Source organism: Acipenser ruthenus, chromosome 14 (assembly GCF_902713425.1).
Source record: "Acipenser ruthenus chromosome 14, fAciRut3.2 maternal haplotype, whole genome shotgun sequence".
NCBI classification, from domain to species: Eukaryota; Metazoa; Chordata; class Actinopteri; order Acipenseriformes; family Acipenseridae; genus Acipenser; species Acipenser ruthenus.
Window position 1 is genome coordinate 32,462,903 of NC_081202.1, and position 22,608 is coordinate 32,485,510.

The window sequence follows — 22,608 nt, forward strand, 5'->3', positions numbered from 1 at the left end:
TTATTCCTGGCAGAGGACGTGCACCAATCTCGCCTCTGCCAGAACATGTTTTAAAAATAAAACAATAACAAACAAAACGCACGGCTACGCTGTCATATTTACAAAACAATAAACCAATACAAAACCAATACCCACGGCACTTTGCCATCATCTATACATAATAATAATAATAATAATAATAATAATAATAATAATAATAATAATAATAATAATAATAATAATAATACAAAACAAATACTAAATAACACAGGGGCGGAGGGGGAAACCCTGTTCTAAAAATAAATAAATACATTTACACAGCAGGGCTCTCTACCGCCCTGCTACAATTACTAACACATTTTACTCTCATGTGATTACCAGCACATTTTCATTCTACAAATAATATTAACCAGTGTGCCAGTAACCTAAGTGATATTATCGGAATCTTGTCCCTATTGGTTCACATTATATTCTGGCGTTCTGGGAGGGTGAAATTAACAAGTTGGACTGCACAGTAAATGCATTGCAGTTCTAATTTGAAGTACAAATATATTAGTTGTGTAAGCTGAATGGTTAAGACCAGGGGTCTCCAGTCTTGGTCCTGGAGGGCTGGTGTCCCTCCTGATTTTTTTTCCAACTGTACTTTCATACCAGAAGCCCTCACCCAGTGCAACTTAACTCTTAGAGTTGTCACAAAAAATGCACGTTTCAAGAATCACAGAATGCCTGCATTGTGCACAACTTTAAGTTGGAATTGTAACTGTAGGAAATTGTACCCAGGATTTAATTTTGAACAGAACAATTTGTCTTTTGAACTATGAAAACTGCCACTGTAAAATGGCTGGATTTCAAATAAGACAAGTTGTTGTTGAATGCGGTTCTGAAATTAGTGGACTTGCAAGTCCTTTTTTCACACAACACTGGATTTTAAATTTGATGTACAACCGACGATGAGTCTGAGATTTTGTGTAAATTTATATGCGTAGCTTGTGTAAGCGTGGGTATTTATTAAGGACTCCGATGCATCGTTAATCAATTAAATAGGTTTTATTTAACCCGAAATAAATTCTTCCGTCCCATGCAACAGTTCAACCTTGTTACATTGCCATCTTGTGTGGCTGTCTCCAGTCTAGACCACAACAGCAAAGTAGGAAGTAATGTCCTGTCACATAATGCAGTAAGTAAACAACTTTACTTTTTTAGAATAAGGCCCCCTAGCAAAAGCAACAAGACTTACAAAAATAACTTGCCGATTCTCATAAATTATACAAGTAAAACATAATAAATGTGTTTCATCTATTGCCATAAACATGCGTAGCTGCTATACGTTGTTCACCTTTATATTTGTGCTTACACTAGGATAACAAGGATGTGTGGTCCAGTGGTTAAAGAAAAGGGCTTGTAACCAGGAGGTCCCGGTTCAAATCCCACCTCAGCCACTGACTCATTGTGTGACCCTGAGCAAGTCACTTAACCTCCTTGTGCTCTGTCTTTCGGGTGAGACGTAGTTGTAAGTGACTCTGCAGCTGATGCATAGTTCACACACCTAAGTCTCCTTGGATAAAGGCTTCTGCTAAATAAATAAATAATAATAATAAACATTGATAAGTCTATTATTTTTTATTGCAGGTTTGTAGTTTTGTTATTATTATTATTATTTTAATGCAGCCCTTGCTTTGTAAAAGAGAGGTACTGCGTAGCTGGTCTCCGGCCTGCAGTTATACACTCTGGATCATTCCTCAGCTCGGCTCTGACATAAGTTAACAAGAGAATCAATGGGCAACCGAACGTACTAACATTTGATCGAATTATCCCTTCAGTACTTGGAGCAGTTTATACATTGTGTATACCGAGCTATTGTTAAAGTTTCTGTTTGTGTGGGCTAGAATGTCTGCTTTTTAGAAACAAAGGGCCAGTATTTCTCGGAGGAAAAAAAGAGCCAGCAACGTGAAACTATTCAAGAATGAATAATGACTTTAAATGGTACAGGCGAACAAACAAATAAACAAACAAACAAAAAACACAAGATGTCACATCAGGTCACTCATTGATTTTCAGGACTGGGGGGTCGAGTAGGCGTGTAATAAGAATAAACTGAATAAGTTTGGAACCAAGTACTGTAAATGAAACACACAAAAGGGATTATAGGCCTTATTTTCAAAGTGTTTCCTCCATTCTTTAATTAACTTCTATTTTTTTCAATAGAAGAAACAAATTATGTTAATGTTACAAAATGAGATGCAAAACCCCTTGAGAGTGCTAGAGAGGACTTGAATATATAACTTAGCTGTTTTGGTTTTAGTTTTGTAAAATTAACTGGTGTTTTACCTCTGTCAGTAAACACTTGAAAAATGTGGCCCTATGTATTTCTCACAGTAAATTGAGTACAAATAAAGTAATGTAATAGGTTTTCTGTTGTTTGTATGGCTCTTTCTGTGTGAGTATCAGTGTTGAATACAAAAACAACACTACAATTCCCCATATACCCTATACTGTACATTCCTAAATATAGGACAAGCTTCCCCAGGTGTGTGTGTGTGTGTGTGTGTGTGTGTGTGTGTTTGTGTGTGTGTGTATTTATACCAGCCTCACAGTTTTATATAAAATAAGGAGAGAGAAAGAGATGGAGGGACAGTATTAATGGGACACTGATTCAGGTCAGTGTTTAAGTGCTCTAATTGAACAGCAGAGCTTTTTACTACCATCCCAAGTCCCACAATTCATTTTAATCACTCACACTTAAAAAGACACGTCCATTAAACCGGGAAAGCCATCTAATGAAATACAGTGACCACTTCAATTACAGGTCAAAACCGAACATTGAAAATCAAACACAAAAAAAAGACAACCTGATATGAACTTTGTAATTTTTTTTTTTAAATACATCTTTACAATTAGTATTTGTTGTCCTGTTTTGAATCCTTTCATTTTTTAATGCATTGACCCCCCCCCCCTTTGCTGTCTAGGAAGCTAAAGAAACTGCACAGAAAGCTGAAGGATAAAGGGACCAAACCTGAAGAAAGCAACACTAACCAGACCAGACCACCCCAGCAATGGGACCTGGACTATAACCTGGAACCGTTTACCGGCCTGACCCCAGAGTACATGGAAATGAGTAGGCATACAGCTGGCTTATGTTTTGTTTTGGTTTTTATATTGTGATGTAAGGGGTTGATTTGATCATCCTGTAGGTCATTGCTGGATTCAGTAAGAGACTCAGGGATTTCCCTCACCTGTCATCCCCTGTCATTCACTCCTGGGCCACCCTTAAATAGAGACTGACCTTTGTGGGTTTTGTTTTGGGATGTGGGTTGCACTTGTGTCCACAGGGGGCTAGATTGAAACCAAACTCCTTTCACTTGTAACACAAACTGGATTCGAACCCAGGCACCCAGACTTGTGTTCTCCTCTTGTTACATTTGAAAATACAAGCTTAAAAAGTTCAGTGTCCTACAAGCACACACACAAGCATATTAATGGTGAATATTTATCTTCCATAAACTATCATAGGCACATAGATAACATCAGAGCTTGGCTCTTGTGGTTCACCCTGTCAGCAGAACCCATCTATGGCATTGCAGCCTTATACAATATATAGTTGGGTATACTGTACATCATTCTATGTGTACATTTGGTTATTCTGGTTATCAGATAACCAAGCAGCAGTACTGAGTTTCCTGAGAGTATATTTGCACACTGCCAGCATAGATTACAAGAGCTGCAGGCAGTTCTCTTCTCTATTTTAAGAAACGTCTTTGAATAAAAAATACAAATGTTAGGCAAAACATTGGTTTCAGTGAAACAGTGTGGAGACGTGATCATTTATGCAGCCGCTGAAGGAAACTGTTTGAGTAAAAAGTGATGGTTCTAACCTTCTGATAACCTCTTTGGTTATAAAACTCTTATGTGTTTGTTGACATCTGGGTAATACAGGAGGTGATATAACAGGACATTTCTAATTGAGCAAGGATGGAAGCACAGCTGGGCTGTGGAAAATAATTACTCTGTTCAATGACATGGTTCTTGGAAGAACGAATCACAGCAGAGTGCATGGTGTGGTTTGGATTAGCAATGCTGCAGTGATGGCATAGACAGCAATTTTTACGTTAATTAGATTACGCCAGTGCTGCGTCACAGACGAGCCCCAAGAAATCGAACAACTTTACCAGATTGCAGAAATGCAGATTGAAGACACAAACCAAGCTGCAGTTTGTGCAATTTTCAAGGCTTGCAAATCAAATCAGTGTTGTCATTCACAAGGAGAATTAGGTAACCACAGCATTGGTTAGGCAATTGCATTCACCCATTACTACACAGACCTTAGATCTGCTACACCAAACGCAGAATCTTAAAAAGCGCAGTCCTTATGCTTGAATTTATCAATTGCTCTACAGTTTAAAAGATCATCCCAAACAATTGGAGATTTTACAGTGGCCATGTAAGATGCCATGCAAGATGCCTGAAGGCTTTGCCATGCTCCTATTATACACGCACAACTCTGGCACAGTGGATGGGTGCATTGCCGTCTATGCGGCTTTGAGATCTGGGTAAAAACACCATGGTTGCCCCCATCTTAGATAGGGTTGGGGATCGCTGGGTTGCAGTGCAGAGATTGCCAGGCAGTTACAAAGTCAGTGATACACTTTGAACTTCTACTTTGGATGTTTTCAGGCAGCCTGTCTTCACAGTGGAAGCCTTCATAGAGACACGCGTCTCCAGGGCACATTAGTAGCCGTGGTTGTAGTCATGATGCCTGTCCTTGGTGCTAACAATACCTTAATGAAGACCATTACCACATAATAGTACAATTGCAAAGGCAGTTGTAAAGGTTTAAAACTTAGTTACAGGGAGAAGCCGTTTCTTGCAAGTTTACCGTTATCAGGGATCGAAATAAGACTCCCATTGCATAGCAGTTTGATCCATTCCTGGTTTTACTATGAATTTTTAATAAGACACACCTGAGCTTGTTACCTATACACTGACTAATCAAGCTCATAGTAAAACCTGGAGTGAGTGAAAACTGCTATGCAAAAGGAGTCTTATTTCCATCTCTGGTTAGAGAATTATTGTATTTCTCTCTGCAAATGAAGGCTTCACATCTTCCTAGCTGCTTTCTCGATATCGCAATGTTCAATATATACCATATTCAATATTGCAATCTAATGCTCAATACTGCAATATTCTCTTGTTGGAATGTATTTCATTGGAAGTGGTCATACAGTATAGAGTGTGGGGTTTATGCCATTTAGTGGTGTGATCACACGGCCAACGAGAACATAAAGTGGCCTACTGCTTCCCAGTCGAGTTCAATAATGGCACATTCTCACTGGAGCAGTATGGATCGGGGGGATTCTGAGCTTCGAAAGGTCACATGCAGAGCCCCCTCCCTAGCACTGGCACGGAAATAAATCTATAGATATTGACAGCTTTAGAGCCACAGTAGAGCCACAGCTGAGATTCATGAGAAAATCCATGGCCCCGTTTTTGCATTTGAAAGTGTTCAGTCCTGCCTCAGGGTCTGGAGCACCAACAGAGTCATTGTCAATTACTATCTAGAGCCTTTTCACCCACTCAGTCTACACTGGAGGGGAAGAGAGTTTTATCAGTGTAAATAAATTACAGTGTTGTATCAAACACTAATTGACGGGTGAATGTGACTTTCCCATTTGCATTTCCGCTGTCTATTTAGTCTCATCAGGTCACTCTGGAATGTGGCAACCCTTTACTTTGCTCATTAATTTGTAAAATAAGAAATATTATGTAACTGAGCTAAGTACAGTAGAACCTCAAAGTTACAGAGCACTTAGGAAATAACCCATCAACCAAATAAACCACTTCTGGAAACAGGGCTCCTGGCTGCTGGAAAGGCTATAAAGAGCAGACCATGGGAGCATTGCCAGTTAAACACAGCTCTCCTGACTTATTATTGTTCTTCATGTTAAAGATGTATGGCTGGTTTCATAGACCCTCAGTGATAATCTAGGTCTGTGAAACCAGCCAGTAGACATTTTATGAATACCGTATGCATGAAAAGAAGACAGGTGTAATCAGAGTTTCAGACATATGGCAATGCAGACTCCATTCCTGACATGTTCTTAACATCAGAGATTGATGTGACAAGCCATATTTTATTTAGCTGCATCATTTTAAGGGATGTGGAGTTTTCACTGCACCCTTGCAAATGCATCTGATTAAAAAGGCAGGTTTAAATGGCTTGTGAATGGTGTTAAGCAACGAATCCCCTTTTTTTCGATTCTCTTATTTCCTGGTAGAAAACATACTTTGACTGTGAGCTCTGATGGCTCAGTACCCCATCGGAGATTATGGGGATTTTAGTATGATGGACTAATTGACAAACCCTTAGCATTTCATAGAGATGGTGTGACCCAGGAAAATTGCTATTGGTCTTTGCTGGTTTTGCAGGGAATGACAAGCATGATTTTCTATGAAGAATGTGCGTAATGAGGCAAGGGATGATCTTTGTAAATTCTGCTCTGAAAATCCATGGAAAAGCTGCAGATTTTTTGTCATCCATCCACTCATTCACTAAAGATTAATTCATATGCTCTTTCCTCTCATGCTCTTTGACATGCACCTGGGCATTATTAGGTACATTTAGAACTCAACAAAGCACCAGATATTTACACTGAGCAAAAACAAGCAAAAGGACAGGTTTGTTTTAGAGAACCTGACACTTCTTCAGAGAGAGAGAGAGAGAGAGAGAGAGAGAGAGATTTTCCATAAAGCAAATTGCCGAGGAATGAACAACAAAATAGAAGGCCCCGAAGACCTTAGAAGGATACACCCTTTTAAAGAATTTGTTTTGTAAAATGTTTAGGTGGAAATTATCTCTGAGAAGCATTATGCTAGACTGAGCTTTCCCTCTTCCCAGATACATTTTACGAACAAAACAAAAAAGTAAGAAGACTGGACTTGTATTACCTGAAGCAATACCTTAACAGAAGTCGCCTCTGTGTGTGCGTTTGTCTGTGTGTGTGTTTGTCTGTGTGTGTGTTTGTCTGTCTGTGTGTATATTTGTATGCGCCAGTTGCCTTGGTATTTTAGTGCTCAGAATTTACCGGAGTGATTCTGAGGATTAGCAGTACAACGGCAACCTTTTAATGTTGTGGACGCACACGCCTTCTCCTACCCAGTTTCTACAAAACTGACAGTCTGTTACTGAACAGGGTAATTACAGTGTTCTGCAAAGAAAAAACTTATAATAGTAAGTTACAAAAGGCCAGCACTTTATAAATGCACAGAAAATAAAACAGAATACCACATCCAGTTTGGGTCACCTCGCTCCAAAAAGAGACATCATTGCACTTCAGAAAGTACAGAGAAGGACAACTAGACTGAGGCCAGGGCTTAATGGCATGAGCTACAGTATGAGGACAGGTTAAAAGAATCTGCCTCAAAAAAGAGGGGATACATGGTACAGTTAACCCATGTCACTATGCAGATTTAGCAGAGTTGGACAAGAGGGCATGGATGGAGAATGAACGTTTTTAATAGAAGGTTGGAAGCATTGTTTACACAGCTACAAGCACATGCAATGGCCTACCAAGGGGAGATGTAGCATCTAAAACACTAGGAAAACAGAATCCAATATAATCCAATATAATCTCCAAATTTGTCACATCAGAATTTATATTAAAGGTCACGATGCCCAAATCTATTTTTAAGGAATTTGCAAGCTCTAGTTGTTGCTGAGAACATAACAGCAAAACTTCTGTCTTCTCTGAGTCCAATTGCAAGACATTTTGAGGCATCCAGTGGTGTGCTAAGAAGGCAGCGGCCTCTTCACGTTTCCAAACTTATGTTCTCACACAAACAGCGATAAAAAGACTTCAATCTCCTTTCACGCTGGTAAGCACCACCATCTGTGGCAGGTTTTCTTGTTCTATCAGCAAGCTGCTTCTTCCGGGTTATCTGAGTTTAATTCACAGATATTTGCATTTCAGACCCTTTTTGGCGCTTCTTGCAGTAGCATTTACCCATACAGTTACCCATTTATATAGTTGGGTTTTTACTGGAGCAATCTAGGTAAAGTACCTTGCTCAAGGGTAAACAGCAGTGTCCCCCACCAGGGATTGAACCAACAACCCTCCGGTCAAGAGTCCAGAGCCCTAACCACTACTGCACACTGATGGAACTTATTGAAATGACCAGGTACCTGAAGACTGATCAGTTCTGACAGCGGTAAATGTGCTTGAATGAACTGATCACAACTGATCACATCTGAGTCTACTGCTTTATTAATAAAAGTTGTTCATGCAGCTTAAAGGGAGGAACAATTTATTTTAATAATAACTGAAAATCAGGACTGGGTGCAGTCAAAAGGGCTCTCATTGTTAAAACACTAGAATTTCATCATGATTCAGAATACTCACTATTGTCCTCTGCTAGCACTGACTCTGCATGTGAACATGGAATGTTAGTGAAATGCTTTATTCAATTAGCATATAAACAGAGAATTCGGAACATGTATTTAGAATACTCATGTCCTGAATAGACATACATACATACATACATACGTACTTTATATTAGCTTCACAGCACAGAACAGAAGGGGCATCTTAAGGTGGAATTCAGCAAATGACAAGCAATTGCGATGCTTATGCCTTGTTTAGGGGGTATTATTAGCAACACATGAGTCAATCAAACAAGGATCAATTCCAATAAAAACTTACTGTTTTATAATTGTTATTATTAATGGCAAGTTAATCAATGGAACTCGAGTGGGATTTATTTTACACTAGGTTAGTAAAAAAAGGTGTACCTTTTTTAAAACACATTAGCTAAAACATTAGTTAAAAATAATGCTTGAGTTTCAAGGTTTTGTGTAATCGTTTAACATGCCCCCCTCTCTGTCTCTCTCCCCCCATTTTGTTTAAGTTATCCAATTTGGGTTTGTCACTCTTTTCGTCGCCTCGTTCCCACTGGCTCCTCTGTTTGCTCTTCTGAACAACGTCATAGAGATACGACTTGACGCCAAGAAGTTTGTGACCGAGCTGAGGAGGCCTAACGCCGTGCGAGCGAAGAACATCGGTATGTCTTGCTGTGTCTTTATTTTTTAATTGATTCATGTAATGTTTCTACCAATTAAACTGCATAGATTTGCTGACAAACCTTTCAACCAAAAGTCTTTGCTCAGTATCTTCAATTTTGAAATACAGGGATGGAAATAAGACTCCCATTGCATAGCAGTTTGATCCATTCCTGGTTTTACTATAAGTTTAAGAAGACAAACCCGCTTGTTACCTGTACACTGTGGCTAATCGAGCTCGTTGTAAAACCTGGAATGTGTGAAACTGCTATGCAATAGGAGTCTTATTTCCATCACTGAAATAAGTTTTGGTTCAGGTTCTTATATCACTGGGTGGTAACACTTTACATGAAGTGTCTTTAATTACTGTTTTTACAGAGCAGTTACTTAGTAAACACATGTGTACTTACACATCATTACAATGTTATTATGCATAGTTACAATGTACCTGATGTGAATCTTTTTGCACGATATAACCATAACCTCTAAACCTAAACTTAAACCCACTAACCCTATCCATTTTCTGATCAAATTGTGTATCTGCATATATCTTGCAAAAAGATATATACATTAAGTACATTGTAACTATGTATAATGACATTGTAATTGTGTAAGTACAGGTGTATTTAATAAGTAACTGCTCTCTAAATCCACAGTAATTAGAGACACTTAATTCGAATTTCAACACTGAAGACATTGAGAGAGACTTTTAGCTGAAACGCTAGTTATTGAATTTTACATAATGTTCTTTTAGTGTTTCTAAATCGACCACTATTAAGTGTTTATACCCATAGCTATGAATAAAGTGTTTCTACAGATTGATGTTATATCTTCTCCGATTGTAGGGAAGTGAGGTGGGGAAGCATGGGAAAATTGCTCCTGAAAAGACTCAAGCTGACTGTGGGGGAAATGAGTTGGGGAAGCATATCAGTGTCGCACAGGATGAATTCAGTAGACTTCCCCACAATCAGCATTAAGGAGTCTTTTTCAGAATATTTTTTTTTGCTGAAAGGATTTAAACATGTTAGATAATGATATGAGCAGAAACAGCACTAGTGAGTCATACAGCACTCACACGAACAAGATAAGTTAATATCAGGAAAGTAGATCAGGATATTCGAGTTTTAACGTTAACTGAATGACTGAGTGTTGTGTACTTGCAAATCTGTTGTTCACAGTAAAAATGGCTTATTTCACTGCATTTCAGTCTAAAAATAGTATTTCAAGATGTTTTATGATTAAACATAATATTTATAAAAGCAGTTATTACAACAAATGTTCCTCAATATTTAAATGCTTACTTGAAAAACAGTAAATGCTAAATTGTACAATATTAATTTTTTATGTCAAACTTTTTAAAGACATTCTACTTTCACCATTGGTGAATTATCCAAATATATATATATATAACTAAATATAAAAATAACAATAGCCACGAGAAATGTCCCCTTCTTGTACTGGACAGAGCGATCTTTGGAAATATTTCCCATCTTTGATGCAGCTTGTGTCTTTTTCATTGAAGACATTTTAAAGAAAGCATGCAGGCAAAAGTAAAGCTCTAATTTTACAGCAGTAGCAGGGTTTGTATGTTACTGATATACTCACTGATAAAGTAGAAGCCTCAATAGCTAGCTCCCTTCATCCATGTTTGATACATGATCCTACCAACAAGTAAAGGTGGCCCCAAAACTTGTCAATCAGTCCTAATACAACCCTGCTTCGGGTTGTGCGGACTCCAGCTCCCATTACTGTAGGCAGTGACACTAACTGATTGCAAGACAGACCCCAGAGCACGCAAAACCTCCGGGTATGTTCAGATCCTGTTACCCTGGAATGTGAGATGTTTTCCTGCGTGTGATAAAGACGTCTGATGCACTAGCCCTGCCCAAGTGGTCTGAGTGGCATTCAAATGCATAGAATTAAAATCCTGAATGACTGCATTGTAATACAGAGTCCCAAGTGCTGCTTGGAGTGAAGGGCAAGTGGTGCAAGCGTGGGTTGGATCCTGGTTGCGCCAAGTTGCCTCTATTGGTTGGGGGCCCAGGGGGAGCACTGCATTTGGCCTTAGCTCTCCCGCAGGTTGGTTTAATGACAGAAACGAAGTCAAGTGCCCAAGCGTCTGTAGTGTACACTGGAGAAAAGACACAAGGTGAAGCACGTGTCTCCTTCATAGAGATTTATTTTAGAACTCGGATTGGGGGTTTTGAAGTTGTATAAATAATGATGCTGTACTACCACTTCATGATTTTCTATGACCCTCAACTTACTCCTGTGTTTCTGATTCCCCCCCCCCCCCCCCCCCCCCCCCCCCCCCCTCACAGGTATTTGGTACAACATTCTCAGTGGCATGGGCAAGTTATCTGTTATCATTAATGTAAGTACATGCTTTTATTATCATTATAACAAAACAGTCTGCCCAGGTTTCCAGGGGATCAGATCCACCCCCTGGTTTCTTCCCTTGTACCTGGTATCCTGGCGGGAGATTAAATATGTAACTGATGAACTACTGATGAAGGTAGCAGCAGAACTGTTCCTAACCTGTCCTCTACTTTCAGAATGGAAACAAACCGCACAGTATGGTGCAGAGTATGCTTCTGTAGTTGTACATGTGATTTATTGCTGGGTTGTTTAAAATGAATAGAGTGGTAATGTGGGTAGCTGTTTTATGTTACTTGTTAGTGTAATTTGAATTAGAATTGTATAATTGTAATTTAACAAAATAGCATTGTAATTGTAATGACATCTCCAGCAAACAATTTTGCTGCAATTGTAATTCTAATTGGCCCTAGGTCTGCTTACAGCAGTTACTAAAACATTCTTTTTTTAAAGGTTTGTGTTAAGAGTTCAGTTCTAGCTGCCTACCATACATATACATAACCTAGGCTAGATAAGCCAAAGAGTCTTTTTATGAACAAGACCTAGCGCCATCTAGGGATCTGCTACTTTGGATCAAATTTTCTATTCCTTTCCTGACAATACACTGCTGTGCACTAGTCATTGCTCACTAGCCTGTTGGTTACAGACCCTCAATTATTTCCTGACATGAAAGACAACATTAAACATGTCCTGCTGTCAAAGTCACATGGACATCTGTTCACGTTTATAAACTAAGAATGCCAAGAACTGCGAAAATGTGTTCCAAAGAATAAGCCCAAGTGTAAACATTGCAAAAAGGTCTATTTTTTTCTTGTATTTTGTATGTTATGTCTATATCAGAAATTATGATCACTTTATTTGTTGTTTCTGTCGATGTGAGACTGGGGAAGGTTTTTGGAATTGAACGTCAGGGTACCCCCGTTATACATATATTTTAATACAAACAGTAAATTAGGTGGATTTGCATTCATCCTTTAACCTTTTCAGTCCTTGCAGGACCTCAAAGCTGATGTGTTAATAATACTGACATTGGCATAAGACATGTACTTACCTCTCCACTATAGAGCTTGCTGTTCAGTTGAATGGTAAGGCCTTTTTCTTTGAACCATATGGTTTGCTTTTCGCGTCCAGCCCTTCCCTTCCCATTCAATACAATGGGCTGAGATGCAAGGTCATTACAACCTGCAAGCTCTAGAGTCAGCTTTTTGAAAAAAGTGGAATTGTTTTTTTTTTGTAATTTGTCCTGCTTTTTAAAAGAAATGGCTGCAGACATGAACCCTTTCAGTCCTTATCTTAGCAGAGTATGTTGACGTATGCCGTCGGAAATCGTTGGTTCTTTTCTCATGTATACTCAATAAAGGAGTTTATTCTTCATCTCGACAAACATAATTCAGGACTGACAGGGTAAAGGAATAAACATCACAGCTTCTTTTTAGATGCTGTGATACTGTGACACAGGCATGATAATCAAATGAAGAACTAATGGGCTTGGTGAAGCCTCTGTTTCTGCCAGTTCCTGAGAATGAGAACAATTCCGCAGGGAAGCGTTATTTAAAAATAAAAACAAACAGCAAACATGTGGGAATGCTCTTACTCTTTACTGGGGACTGGCTAAATGATTTCATCAATTTGCTGTGTATCTCAACAGCTCGATTTTTAGCACATTTGAAAAACATACAGCAATTAGTTGTGTGTTCATTGAGTCACATGCATTGCACACATCCTCGTTCTCATTGCGCTGATTTGGGTTTCCATGACGAATGAAAATAATAAAATAAACAGAGACGATTCTGCTACGGGGAGTAATGTAACTTTATAGTATCTATCTCAATGCATCATATATAGGACTGACTCAGCAGCAACAGACAGGGAGGTAGGGCAACTTTAAGAAACCAGTGAAATACAGTGTGAAGTACCATGTTGCCAAGGCTTCAGTCCCCCTGTTTATTTACACAAGAAAAATGAAGGTGACTAACAGGTTACATTGTAGGATCTAAAACACTGGGAACACTGGGAATGAGTTCCCCTAGCAGGGGAGGTTGGTGTCCTAAACTTTTCGTATGTTTTTCTTATGCAGGCCAAGTCTCTTGCATGTTTGGGGTCGGGGTGGGGGTGGGGGTGATAGGGGTGGTGGTGGCCAATTAATAAAAGCACACAAACCTCTACATATGACAAACAAAGATAATGTAACAAAAAGAATGATCTTCAGCCCAGCGCTTGTGTTGCTGATAACAGGCATGAAAGCAGATTGTCAAGCCCTATTTATTGCTCCCTAAACCGTGTTGAAAACCAGTCTTCCTGTCTCCTAGGCCTTTGTCATCTCCTTCACCTCGGATTTCATCCCCCGCCTCGTCTACCAGTACTTGTACAGTGAGACTGGCACCATGGACGGGTTTATCGACCACACCTTGTCGTACTTCAACGTCAGCCACTTCAAGCCCGGATCCGCTCCTGTGGCCTCTGAGTTCCACAAACATATCGGGGTCTGCAGGTACAGCATTTCATTTCTAGCTGATATCCATCTCTGTTACAAATGCCAACACTGGACCTCCGCAATCATCGATTACCGATTCCTGAGGTGTGCCCTCTTGCATTAAGTACAGTAGAACCTCCGAGTTACGAACACCTTTGGAATGGAGATTGTTCCTAAGTCTGAAATGTCCATAACTCTGAAAATTAGTTTTCAATCATTTTAATTAAGACTGTCAATTAATTGCAGTTTATTTCTTTGGATATTTTTTTTAATGTGCGTTAATCACACTCCTCTGTTTTGACCTCTTAGCATATGGTAATTCATTCCCTGAGGCACCTTTTTAATAATATACTTGAGCGCATGCAACACACTGAGTGTATTATGGAACAAAGTACTAAAAGTATAATAGTATTTACAATTAAGGAGACTATAACTGTTACTCAATGAATGCTTTGTTTTATTCAGACAATTTGGCAACACTTTATATTAAGGTGCTGTTTATTAATGTTTTATACATACACAATAGATGCGTAATAACTATGTTATAGAGTGTTACTAAAACATTAAAATGGTTTATAACCATGCAGTAGCTATAACAGAATTATGTTTAAACATCCCAAAGTACAATAGGTGGTTAAAAAGGTGTATATTTATAAAACATTTATAAAACATTAATAAGCAACACCTTAATATAAAGTGTTACCGACAATTTTAAATTATTAATAAAAGAGAATACTTTTTTTTAAATGCCAATGAAAAACATCAGGGAAGGATACCCTTTTAAAGAAACTGATAAGAAAATACAGTCAAATAAGTGCATTAAGGTGAGTAATAAACTGACTCCATTGTGATTTAGCAGTTGGTTCAAACAACTTAACAGCACATGCTGGAGTTTTTCTGTATAATTTTGTGTAAATAAATATAAAACTATAAAGAAGAGGCAACACTATTAATCCAGAAATAGGACAACAGTTTTTTTGTTTATTTTATGCTGGATTGTTTTTTGGATGATGATGATGATGATGATGATGATAATATACCGACAGTACAATACAAATTTAACTTATATAGCGCTCTTCATGCAAGAATTCCAGGGCACTTTACAAAATAAATATAAAAAGCCTGTGTCTAAAAATATAATCCAGCTACAAATAAACAGACCCAAACAAATACGTTTTCAAACAGGATTTAAAAGATTCAATTGTGCTAGCATTCCTGATATGAATGGGGAGCAAGTTCCAGCGACGATGGGCATTACAACTAAATGCCCTGACTTTGACGGAGTTCAAACTAATTTTAAGGACTGTCAGAAGATTAGCATTTTCCGATCTCGGAACGACCAGGGGCATGTGGGGTCAGCAAAGCTTGAACATAAGAAGGTCCAAGACCATGTAAGGCCTTCTAGGTAATAAGAAGAACTTTAAAATAATAATAATAATAATAATAATAATAATAATAATAATAGCATCAGTAATAAAACAAACTTGAGATGGATGCAGTAATTGTATCAATTAAATATGCAATTAAAAACAAGAGTAACTAAGATTACAATTTTTAATCACGAGATTAAAAATCGCTTGACAGCCCTAGTTTTAATAAATGTGTTCACCTGCTAGCTACACCCCCAATCTGGTGAATAATACAAGGATGCAGCACAGTAATGCAGTAATCCTATTGTTATGGTTTTAAAGTCTTTAAAACAGTACTATAAATGGAAAAAGGCTACATTTTAGCAAAAACACCGATTTAAACGTCCAGGAAAACGTCATTCAGCCTCCTTAGCTTTTAAAAAAAAGTGGTTTTGTTTCAAACTAAAATGTTCCTAGTAAAATTGCCCGTACATGCTTTGAAATCTGCATCCCCTCTGGATACTTTTGTTGGTACAGTAATTTTTCTCTATGACCAGCATGCTGCTACACTGCACTGCCTGTCTGGTTGCACTGCACACATGGTTGAGTGATTACATAGTTCCGTCTGGAAGTGGGATGTTGGGTAGACCAGCTGTGTGTGTGGCTCACCTGATAAAGGAAGGAGTGTTGTGCAGTTTTGGAGCATTTCAGCAGGGAGGGGAACATATTTGGACATTCAATGGGCACACTACATTTTTAAAAATGATTCTGCTATAAGACTAAAGCTCTCTTTTCAAGCAAGTCATAAATCATGTATTCTAGTATCTGCAGATGTTGTTTTTCTGCTGTCTGTTGCTGGTCATCTTGCCAGAACACCCCTGTAAATGAGGCCTCGGTGTCAATGGGTTTATTCCTGGTTAAAGAATGAATGAATACATACAATCAACAACGCTTTTCCCTGCAACCACACCCAGAAAAAAACAGACCTTCACTGCAGACGGAAACCAAAGAGTTATTGGTGGTCATCCTATTGGTTGCATTGTGGCTCTGTCACCATATTGCATGTGGAAAGTGGTTATGAATAGGCAAGGAGACTATAACTGTTTCTCAATGAATTCTTTGTTTTATTTAGACAATTTGGCAACACTTTATATTAAGGTGCTGTTTATTAATGTTTTATACACACACAATAGATGCGTAATAACTATGTTATATAGTGTTACTAAAACATTAAAAATGGTTTATAACCATGCAGTAGCTGTAACAGAATTATTTTTAAACATCCCAAAGTACAATAGGTGGTTAAAAAGGTGTATATTTATAAAACATTTATAAAACGTTAATAAGCAACACCTTAATATAAAGTGTTATCGACAATTTTAAATTATTAATAAAAGAGAATACTTTTTTTTTAAATGCCAATGAAAAACATCAGGGAAGGATACCCTTTTAAAGAAACTGATAAGAAAATATACAGTCAAATAAGTGCATTAAGGTGAGTAATAAACTGACTCCATTGTGATTTAGCAGTTGGTTCAAACAACTTAACAGCACATGCTGGAGTTTTTCTGTATAATTTTGTGTAAATAAATATAAAACTATAAAGAAGAGGCAACACTATTAATCCAGAAATAGGACAACAGTTTTTTTTTTTTTTTTATGCTGGATTGTTTTTTGGAGGATGATGATGATGATGATGATGATGATGATGATGATGATAATATACCGACAGTACAATACAAATTTAACTTATATAGCGCTCTTCATGCAAGCATTCCAAGGCACTTTACAAAATAAATATAAAAATCTTGTGTCTAAAAATATAATCCAGTGGTTATGAAATATAATCCAGTGGTTATAAAGTGGTTATGATTAGGCAAGAAGTTGCCGCAATAGAGACTGTTGGATTTATTTCACATTTGTGGCCGTTGTCCATACTTCTGTCATTGTTTTGTTTATTTTGTATGGAGGAAAAAATAGCTGGGACAGTAATTACATTTTCGAGTTTTAATTTAATTGCTGTCTTTTTTTTATGAACTGTAAATGATATTTCATGAAAAAGAAAGGGTTGTTGTTTTTGCGTGGGTGTGGGGAGTCGATGGCTATATTCCCACGTTATAATCCAATTGTACAACCAGAAAACAATAGACTTTGTTTCCATGAGACGGGGGTGTTTGTTAATGAATTGAATTACTCTGGTTTGAGGTAGGACCAGGATATTTAATTGGATTATGTAAGACGACTGTTGTGTTGGGCCTCGACTCCAGGTCTGCACAGACATTGAGAGTATCTCTAAATGAACAGACCCCAGGGATGCTACAGCAGGGAGCCTGTCAGTGTTATTCCTCCAAGCTGGTTTTGCTGGCAGGGTATATTGGGAACGAGCTGACCTTGTTTGCTTCCAGATTTTCCAGAGGGCCCTCTGAGAATTGTGGCAGCAAGAAGTCTGGGTTTCATTCAGCCAGCGATGGATGTATTTAAAGACTGAGCTGAAAGAGATGATGGTGGGCTATCCCTTATAAAAGCCACAGTAAATATTGCAGTTTCCTATGGACATACCATGCATTTACCATGGCTTGCCATTCTGTTTGATATGCTTTGCAATACCTACTATTTTTAATTGCAAACCTGTAACTCGATGGCATAAATTGAAGCCATTGCTACAAATAGATACATGCTCCAAGTAGGCTTAAACAGTCGGCACAGAACTGAAGTGCTTGGGACTGCTTTTACGTCATTTATGTATTAATATTCTAACACATAATTGCATCATGTTAACAGACTTTTTTGTCAGTTGATTCAATTGAGAACAAATTTTCACTTACAATGACCTGGCAAGAGGTTCATACCACCACAGCAAACAACATAAAACACAATAAATAAGGAGTAAAAAAAACACACGATCAATCATAACATACAAAACCCAGCAACAACTAACAGGAACAAATGTCAGTCAGCAATGAGTAGACTCTACAGCTAAAAGAAACCTCAGATATGAACCGTTCTAATTTGAAGTTTTGTTGAAACTCATTTCAGTCATTGGCTGCTGCAAACTGAAATGAGTGACAACCAAAAACTGTTGATACCCTGCATGGGAACAACTACTTTAATATGTTTACTGGATCTTAAGTTGTGCAGTGAAGAGGAGAGCTCCAGTAAACTATGCAAGTAAGCAGGCATTTTCCCAATGAAGGTTCGCTAGATTAAGACAGACCAGTGCTTCAGTCGCCTTGTATGTAGAGAGGGCCAATACATCCAATTGTAAAGCGCACAATGGGGACAGATCTTATAGCAGAATGGTATAAAACATCTAGTTTCATCAATAGGCTGTTAAAACCTGGAGTGGGTGCAACTGCTATGCAACGGGAGTCTTATTTCCATGGACAGGCACCAACTGTGGCCAAGGTCTGGGAAATAATTTTGTAAAGGAATCCAAATCACATTCTCCAATTCTACCCTCTGAATTCTACATGTGTAGTTATGTGGTGGTGAAAAGAAACCACAGCTCAAATGCCATGTGTTAGCCATTTTCTTTTTAATTTGGCCCAGACATCCATGTTATTCTAACAAGTTTAATTTTAGCTTTTGTGTGTGTTTTGAGTTTAATAGTTCTGCGTTCTCTCAACATCCTGCAGCAGAAATTGGAACAGTTATTGACTGTATCATACAAGCTACTCTGCAAAAAGTTTTGAGATGAATGCAGAACATCTGAACGCAACTGCCAGACTGCTTTCTTACACTCATCTTTATCAGCATATTTCTCGAGTGCTTTTTATTTTATTTTGTTTTCACTGCAGGTGCCATAAACTAAAAGCGGTTGTTTTTTTAAAAGTTTTTTTTTTTTTTTTTTGACAAAAGGTATTTAGAGAGTGTCGTGCTACACGAAGCGACTGAATACTGGGACTTTTAAAATTTTTTACAAAATGTCTGGATACCGGGACCTTTGATAGCTACACCGGGACGTCTGGTCACCATTTGGACCTAATTTACAAAAGGGCACTAAATTTGTAGTTAGTGCACATGTAAAGAAGTGAGCCTAATATGAGTGATAAATCTAAATGTACTGCCCTATTTACTAACAGAGAACACATTCATTTATGTGCACAGTATTTGGCTAATTTACATACCATACCGTGCACGCTACATGTATTGTGAGCGTTAATTTAATGTGAACGATAATGTCAGAGACTTACCTGTGACCATCGTGATATCAAAAGCCCCAGCAGTCCAAGCGTATCTTTTGGTGAGTAGCTTATTGTGAAGGTGGAGGAGGCTTACATTGACTGAAAATGAGCGATCAGCAGACACAGCACTCAGCAGGGGACATGCAGAGGCAACGTAAAGTGAAACTGCACTGCTTCCCTTTTAATTTTAACATTCCTTGTCTGATGTAAAAAACAAAAACAAAAAAGCCTTTCTCCTTTAATGCATATACAATAAAAGTCATGCTGTGCAATGGCAGATTTTTCTTTTTGTTCTGCTTACCCGAGAAATATTGATTGATGAGACGCAGCCTCAATTCTCTTCCTTGTCAGAACTGCCACCCTGCAGAGCAGGCTCCATGGGTCAGGGTGGCAGTGCTATATGAGTACAGCACACATCCAGTAAACCTGTACTCTGTGGGAAATTTAGTGTAATTCCCAGTAAATTACAGTTTATTAAATAGGTTGCAGTTAAAACTGAGTGACATTGTTTAGAATAAATAGTTCATACTCTAAAGCGGGGGTGTTTTGGAATCAGGGTTGCCAGGAATTAAAATACATTTGTAGCCCAAAGTCAACTTACCACCCCAAAAGCAGCCTAATATTATGTTGCCTAAACTAGCTCTAAAAGTAACCCACTAAACATGGTATTTTCCAGTTTCTTGCTACTCTTTTATCTTAAGGTATTAGAATGATCAGAACTCAAAAACACACACTGTGTAGCTACGGGTAGCAGAATGGTTAGTGCATTTTGAACTGTGTAAGCAAAGGTCTTCAAAGGAAAGAAAAAAAAAACGTTTTGTAACCAGGATTAAGCGACTAGTAAAGCTACATTGCTGTTTTAATTAAATACAATTTCTTTCCCTATTTTAATTTATATTGTACATCAATAAACCTTTGCATTTAAAACTTAAAAAATAACCTATCTGAATTCTGATTACAGGTCTGTAATCAGATTAAAACAGAAGATGCACCATATATGACAAAACAGTGGATAGGCTAGCAGCAGAGTGCTGGGTAAAATTAAACAAAGAAATGCAGAGGTACCCATTTTTTTACACTGGATTCTGCATCAACAGGCATTATGTGAAAAAGTTGCAGAATTAGAACACGTAATGAGCATTGTTATCATGTGTGCGAGAAAAGAAGTCAAGTGTCCTGACAAAAGGATAAAAATGTACATTTCAAAGTGGTACTGTGTACTATTTTGCATTTTCACAGCTTGTCAGTATCTTTTTTTTTCAGTGCTGTTAAAAACTTTTGGAATAGAAGTTAAATATTGAGGCATTATTTACTCTGACATCTTCATTTTCATTTTTTTTTTACTGTTTGAGATTTCCATTGAAAGTAAAATACTCTTCTATTTCCTCCATTATATTACATTTGTGACATTGAGTTTTTCAGTTTTTGTCAGTTCTATGAAAGCTGCTTCTAGTTAATGTGTTTTGTGTAAGTAGTATATTTTGAGTATACTGGCCTACATACAATGTATATAGACATTTTCACGTACATTACGGTGTATGTATTTTTTTACGGTGTGGCCCACCAACTGAACAATCTTAACTTACATGGCTCTTGCAAGATTTTTCTGTTCAAACACATTTTTATAACCAAGTAATTTAGCAAGATGTATTTATTTCACGTTGGTGAATCAGACAAACAAATCTGTTGAATGTATTCACTAAACTGAACGAATCAAACTAATCGAGTCAGTAAAAAGAATCAAACTGGACATCACTAGCTTTCAGGCCAGAATAATAGGTTTAAATAGCACGCTTTTCAGTGGTTAAAGCCTGGTGTCCAAACTAACTAATTACTGCTCACTTTAATGTGCACAATACAATTAGTGCCCTTTAGTAAATACGATGTGAATGAAGCTCATCTCATTATTCTGAGCTGTTGCAGCACAACCTAAAGAAAACCAGAATCAGTCAAAAACTTTTTTTTCTTCAACAAAACATATTCTAAAAAGACAGGAATCAATCAAGTAACAGTATATCCAACCATTTTAATGAATCAATTATGATGTAGCAAGATTAATAAATTTGATTATTAACTCAATTTAGTTAATATTGAAACATATTAATATCTTCAAATTAGTCACAAAACATATTAATCATAGACATTAAATGGATTTTTAAATTAATGTTATCAAGTACAAAAGTTAGTATGAAAACGTTTATATATAAAAAAAAACATGTGCATCTCAAAACCTAGCCTGCAGTACAAATGCATTCGTTACAACCCATAAGTGAAAACATAATTCATGAACACACTTAACAAATTAATATCTCAAAAGCATGTTAATTTAAGAATACTGCAGAAAACTTTTGTTCGAGTCTATGTATATTTTTGTTGTGTAAAGGAAAAAAGTACAGTACGTACAGTAGGCTACGCAAGTAAATACCTTCCAGCGTATTTCAGTTGTCTATGCACTACATAATTAATTATGGAGAAGAAAAGATTTCAGTTTGTGTTTAATTAAAGAACTCTGCAATGATTTGTTTCCATGCTTCCCTTCATTAATAAAGCATCTTAATATGTAAACGAAACCAAAACAACATATATTTATTGCCATTGTTATTTAATATAGTCTATTAATAACTTTTTTTTTGGTTTCTTTTATATTTTAAGGTGCTTTATTTTAAAATAACTAAAAGCCTGGAAACATTTAAACAGAAAGTTTGACATATGAAGAGCTAGTTGAATCTATGCCAGTGAGAGGCATGCATAAAATAACAGGCACAAAAGTCATAAATCAGGAAAAAATGATAATACATAAAGGGTAAGCGTGAAACGATATTATAGTCAGATTCGTAAATTTGCATACGAAAGTAGTTTGAAACAAACAGTCGTAACTAAACTACTGCAGCAGGGATGGAACTAAGTTACGGGAGTGAATATGACTAATACATCGCGGGTAGGTCTAAGAAGTCACAAAAAGTCAAGATATGGAAGAGAAATCAATGATACACAGAACTCACTGTGAACATAATTGTACCATGTTAAGTTTCCTGTCTATGCATCTATTTTATAATGCATAATGTTTTTTTTCAAAGTTATGGCAGGGCAACTTCACAAACTCCACAGAGTTCACAGAAACTGTTTAAAATTTTCAGAAAATGTAATAAAATGTTGTGACCAAGCGATATATATATATATATATATATATATATATAT

General features: G+C 37.3%; 1 protein-coding gene across 2 annotated transcripts in view; it reads left to right on the forward strand.

Annotated features, from left to right (window-relative positions):
* LOC117420045 (anoctamin-1-like) overlaps positions 1-22,608 on the forward strand; it is an 85,833-nt gene that overhangs the window by 55,930 nt on the left and 7,295 nt on the right. For both annotated transcript variants that reach the window (XM_058986391.1, XM_058986392.1), the window contains 4 exons: positions 2,946-3,094; positions 8,878-9,030; positions 11,350-11,402; positions 13,714-13,895. In XM_058986391.1, the coding sequence (XP_058842374.1) occupies positions 2,946-3,094; positions 8,878-9,030; positions 11,350-11,402; positions 13,714-13,895 (537 nt within the window). The remainder of the gene's footprint in view (positions 1-2,945; positions 3,095-8,877; positions 9,031-11,349; positions 11,403-13,713; positions 13,896-22,608) is intronic.